Source organism: Nuphar pumila, chromosome 11 (assembly GCF_984573655.1).
Source record: "Nuphar pumila chromosome 11, dmNupPumi1.hap1.1, whole genome shotgun sequence".
NCBI lineage: Eukaryota > Viridiplantae > Streptophyta > Magnoliopsida > Nymphaeales > Nymphaeaceae > Nuphar > Nuphar pumila.
In genome coordinates, this window is record NC_143259.1 from 1,135,268 (window position 1) to 1,140,880 (window position 5,613).

At 43.4% G+C, this 5,613-nt stretch overlaps 1 protein-coding gene across 1 annotated transcript; it reads left to right on the plus strand.

Moving 5' to 3' along the window:
* Positions 1-310: 310 nt before the first annotated feature.
* On the plus strand, positions 311-2,961 carry LOC149821563 (phenylalanine ammonia-lyase-like). The gene has a single exon (XM_089981571.1). It carries the CDS (start codon positions 531-533, stop codon positions 2,679-2,681), a length of 2,151 nt encoding a protein of 716 aa, XP_089837697.1. The 5' UTR covers positions 311-530; the 3' UTR covers positions 2,682-2,961.
* The last annotated feature ends 2,652 nt before the right edge of the window (positions 2,962-5,613 follow it).

A 5,613-nucleotide genomic window follows, 5' to 3' on the forward strand; every position in this document is an offset into this window, starting at 1 on the left:
GCATGTGAGATGAAGCAACAAACCATACACCTTCTAATTTCACAAAATTACGAAAAAGGACCTCGAGTTCAGACGGCAACCAGGAATCCGCGGATGACGTCACGCAATACGCGTCTCACCAACCCACACCAAACTTCATGACCAACCCCCCCCCCCCCCCCCTCGTTTTGACTAGTCCAAATCTGACACGTGTAAGTCAATCGGTGACCAATAAGAAATCGCATTTGACGGCCGAGATCCATCTCCAACTAACCAATCCTTCTCCCCAACGAGCCTATTTAGGCCCGCAGTGGAAGACGGCAGAGACCAGGAAATTCACGCACACTACAATTTCCTCATTGTTTGCCAATCTCTCTCTCTCTCTGCAGGCTGCAGCAACCTCCCATTTCCCCCCTCTCTCTCCTCTTCGCTTTCCCCATCTCACCCATCACTCATTCTCAGTTTTTCACCAACTGGGGTGTCTTTGATTCCCCTGAGTCAAAAGCTAGACTCTCTTTGTTTGGTTGGTGCCTCTTGTTTTTCCTCAGGAAATGGAGTTTGTAGAGAAGAGACTCTCTGAGAATGGCAACGGAGTGCTGTACCATGACGTTAAGTGCGTGAAGGACCCATTGAATTGGGGTGCTGCTGCTGACTCCCTTAAGGGCAGCCACCTCGACCAAGTGAAAAAGATGATCGATGAGTACAGGAACCCCACGGTCAGGCTCGAAGGAGAGACCCTCAGCATTGCCCAGGTCACCAGCGTCGCCAGGAAGGAGCTCGACGTGAAGGTCGAGCTCTCCGAGTCGGCTCGACCTCGCGTCAAGTCCAGCAGCGACTGGATAGTCGACAGCCTGAGCAGGGGAACCGACAGTTATGGTGTCACTACCGGCTTCGGTGCGACCTCACACAGGCGGACCAAGCAAGGAGGTGCCCTGCAGAGGGAGCTCATCAGGTTCCTCAACGCCGGCATCTTCGGCTCCGGGACCGATTCGGAATGCACTCTCCCCAGGTCGACGTCGCGGGCCGCCATGCTCGTCCGTGCCAACACCCTCCTCCAGGGATACTCCGGCATCCGGTTCGAGATCCTCGAGGCGATCGCCGGGTTCCTGAACCACGGCATCACTCCTTGCCTGCCGCTCCGGGGGACGATCACTGCCTCCGGCGATCTTGTGCCGCTGTCGTACATCGCCGGCCTACTGACTGGCCGGCCGAACTCGAGGGCAGTCGTGCCGAACGGCGAGGTGGTCGACGCCCGGGAGGCGTTCCGCCTCGCCGGAATCCCATCCGACTTCTTCGAGTTGCAGCCTAAGGAGGGACTGGCACTGGTGAACGGCACTGCGGTGGGCTCGGGCTTGGCTTCCACAGTGCTATTTGATGCCAACATACTAATACTCGTATCAGAGGTGTTCTCGGCAGTCTTCTGCGAGGTGATGAACGGCAAGCCTGAGTTCACAGACCACCTGACCCACAAATTGAAGCACCACCCTGGCCAGATCGAGGCCGCAGCCATCATGGAACACATCCTTGAGGGAAGCTCCTACATGAAGGAAGCAGCCAAGCTGCACGAGATGGACCCTCTGCAGAAGCCCAAACAGGACAGGTACGCGCTGAGAACGTCCCCCCAGTGGCTGGGCCCACAGATCGAGGTCATCAGGGCCGCAACCCAGTCGATCCAGAGGGAGATCAACTCGGTCAACGACAACCCACTTATAGACGTTTCAAGGAACAAGTGCGTCCACGGAGGCAACTTCCAGGGGACCCCAATCGGGGTGTCCATGGACAACACGAGGCTGGCCTTGGCTGCCATCGGTAAGCTCATGTTCGCTCAGTTCTCCGAGCTCGTCAACGACTTCTACAACAACGGGCTGCCTTCGAACCTCAGCGGTGGCGCCAACCCGAGCTTGGACTACGGCTTCAAGGGAGCGGAGATAGCGATGGCCTCATACTGCTCCGAGCTTCAGTTCCTTGCGAACCCTGTCACGTCTCACGTGCAGAGCGCGGAGCAGCACAACCAGGACGTGAACTCCTTGGGCTTGATATCTGCGAGGAAGACGGCCGAATCAGTAGAGATACTGAAGCTCATGTCCTCGACATACATCGTCGCACTCTGCCAAGCGATCGATCTGAGGCACGCGGAGGAGAACTTCAGGCACGTGGTGAAGGCGGTGGTGAGCCAAGCTGCTAAGAGGACTCTCACCCTTGGGGTCAACGGTGAGCTCCTCCCCTCGAGGTTCTGCGAGAAGGATCTCTTGAAGGTGGTGGAGAGGGAATACGTCTTCGCCTACATTGACGATCCGTGCAGTGAGACGTACCCTCTCATGCAGAAGCTGAGGCAGGTGCTGGTGGAGCACGCTTTGATGAACGGGGAGAAGGAAAAGGAGGCCAACTCTTCAATCTTCCAAAGGATCGCTGGGTTCGAGGAGGAATTGAAAACCCACCTGCCCAAGGAGGTGGAGAACGTCAGGAGGTTGCTCGAGAATGGGAACGCGGTAGTTCCAAACAGGATCAGGGATTGCAGGTCGTATCCTTTGTACAGGTTCGTGAGGGAGGAGCTCCACACCGACATCCTCGCCGGAGAGAAAACACGGTCTCCCGGAGAAGATTTCGACAAGGTTTTCAAGGCTATCGGTGAGTGGAAGATTGTGGATCCGTTGTTGGAGTGCTTGAAGGGATGGAATGGCTGCCCTCTGCCCATATGCTAAGGGAGATCTCCTCACGACTCCTCTACTCAATTTTCTTCACATTTTATAGTAATAGTTTCGTCGGCTTGTTTTGTTTGTTCGTGAAAGATACGCATGTCTCGCCGGGAAAGACCTGAAGCCGGCGACCTCAAGTCTATTTCTCTTCTCGTTCTTGTTAATTTACACTTCGATTGTGTAGATTAAATTTATGTAATACCTTCGAGTTGGTCTCTCACTATAAATGTTCAAGTTTCATCCTAATGACCATGAATAAACTGAAAACTTATATGTTCGGCAAAAACTACCTACCATATATGTAAATCTGTAGTCTGTTATGTGATCTTCAATTTCTTCATAAACACCACGTCGTATGGCCCAACCCCCTCTTCCCTTATTACGAAGCCTGTTAGTTCGGCCATGTGGCAATGGATTCGCACCTTGGGAAGATGGACACCTTATGCTGACCCACCTAGCCAGGTGTGGGAGCCTTTGTGGTTGTGGGTATAATATGCCTTTTTTATTTCACATTGAAGGGTTTGCTTATCCACCTAATCATCCCGACCACTCCAGAAAATCACGTTTCCAGGTGTATTCTGCTCAATGTAAACTTTTGGATGTCTTTGTGAATGGTTGTTTACTCAAAAGATGGATTTATTCAAATTAATCTGAGGAAAACATTAGATAATTTATCTTTTAGTGTGCCATAAGCCACTATTTTTGTTGATTTTTTATATCCACTTGACAAATGCCTAATCTAATATACATTTTCTGCTAGCTTATTGAAGATACATATGCAAATCTAAATTAAATAAATACTTGATTGCAGCTATACTTTTTGTAAGTGGTTAAGATGGTTATCAGATTAAGCTGGTTACTACCTACCGATTCCTCTCTCTCTCTCTCTCTCTCTCTCTCTCTCTCTCTCTCTCTATATATATATATATATATATATATATATATATATATATATTTTTTTTTTTTTTTTATTGCCACCTACTTCGATAGTGATCTTCAACTTCTAAGGATGAAAAAAGGCCCTTTCTTTTAGAACTATATATATATCCAAGATTCAATTCCTACTAAATGGAGCATGTTCAACACATCTACCAGGTTAGATTGTGTCAAAACATCTCACTTCATGAGATTTAAACTAGATTGTAGGTACAACCGATTGTACCTAATATAAACCCATATATATATATATATATATATATATATATATATATATATATATATATATATATATATATATATATATATATATATATATATATATATATATATATATATATACATGCGGGTTAAGATTTGTTATGTACAGATTTTGTTTAATAGGAACCCTTTTTTAGATCACCCAAATTGGACCTGTATGTAGTTTTTTTGGCGATCCGAGGCATCGATTTTTTTTTGCTCATAAAATATATTTTTCATCAAAAAACATGATTCAAGAGTCGATTCCTACTAATAGAGCATGTTGAGCACTTCTATGAGGTTAGATTATATCAGAACAACTTTTATCAAGAGATTCAAACCAGATTATATATATATATATATATATTAACTAATGAGTAGAAATCACCTTTTTCTTCAAAATTTTTAAATTTTTTCAGATCAAATTTTATGGATGTGATCTACATAGTTTGTTTACTATGAAACTTATTTTGATTCATGTGTTTATGATAAATAATTAGGTTTTTAAAGGGGTCTAAAAATCAAGATCCCACAATGTGCCAAAATTTCACAAATCAAAAAAACACATTTTTACATCATAAAAGCACGATCCAAAAGTTTGATCCTTAGCAAACAAACTATGCTGAATGCACCGAAATGTCATGTCCACCTTAAGAAAGCAACATTTTATTCCCTAAAAAAAAGCAACATTTTATGTTTCCCCACTTTGATGGTGATGTCTTCACCTTCTGATTAACGTGGATCCAAAAAAAAAACGTCTTTTAGAACAAAACTGTTTGGAACATGTACCTTTCTTTAATTTCTTTGATGTTTTTGTTTTAATAATCTACAAAATAGTCATAATTTATCAGCTAATTGCAAGATAACCAAGGATTTTTTTACCTTTTAAATGACGGCTTTCATGGTTTATGTTTCAAAGACACTCTTGTTCCTAAAATGATCCACTTCGCCTTTGTCTAGTCAAACAAAGCGGCTGTAATGCCTCTTGTTGATTTTGTTTGAAAACCATGAGTTGTTTTACAAAATAGAACAAAGATGTCATTTCATATCTTAGGCGGGTATTAGAAAATAATCTAGATAAAGTAGGCAATTAAATGTAAAAACTCTAAATATAAGCACCTTTTATGAATAAATAATAAGTTGAGTGAGTTTTTGTAAATTACTGCTCTCTCTATCTCTCTCAATGATGTGAACAATAGATTTTATTGAAGGTCGGCACTGCAAATCACCACCTACCATCTACCAAAGTGTCTTATTGTCTTTGTGACAGTTATCCAACAATGGCATTCAATAGACGTTGTTGGATTCTAATTGAGAAATGTGATTCATGTCAAACCATACAAAAGATCATTGTACTGTACAACTAATTTAACATGTTTTTTTATAATTTTTTATTATTCTCTTGGCGTCCAAAATCATATAAATACCTAACTTTGTTACGACTTTTTTACTCTTCGCAATTATGAATTGACAAGATAAAATTATAAGGTTCGCCAGCTAGTTCACTAAAATCTAGAATCACACACTTTCTTATGCGGACCTCACAAGCGCTCATAAATTTATTTGCAAACATTCGGTGAAACTAAAACCACTAAAATTGTAAATATTCTACTTATTCACATATATAATACCTCACATAAATTTATTTTCACACATCCAGTTTGACTAAAAACACTAAAATCGCAAAGATCCTACTTATTTGAATATACTCCACGAATTCACATAAATATATGTGTGAACCTCTACTTGAACTGAACTTCAA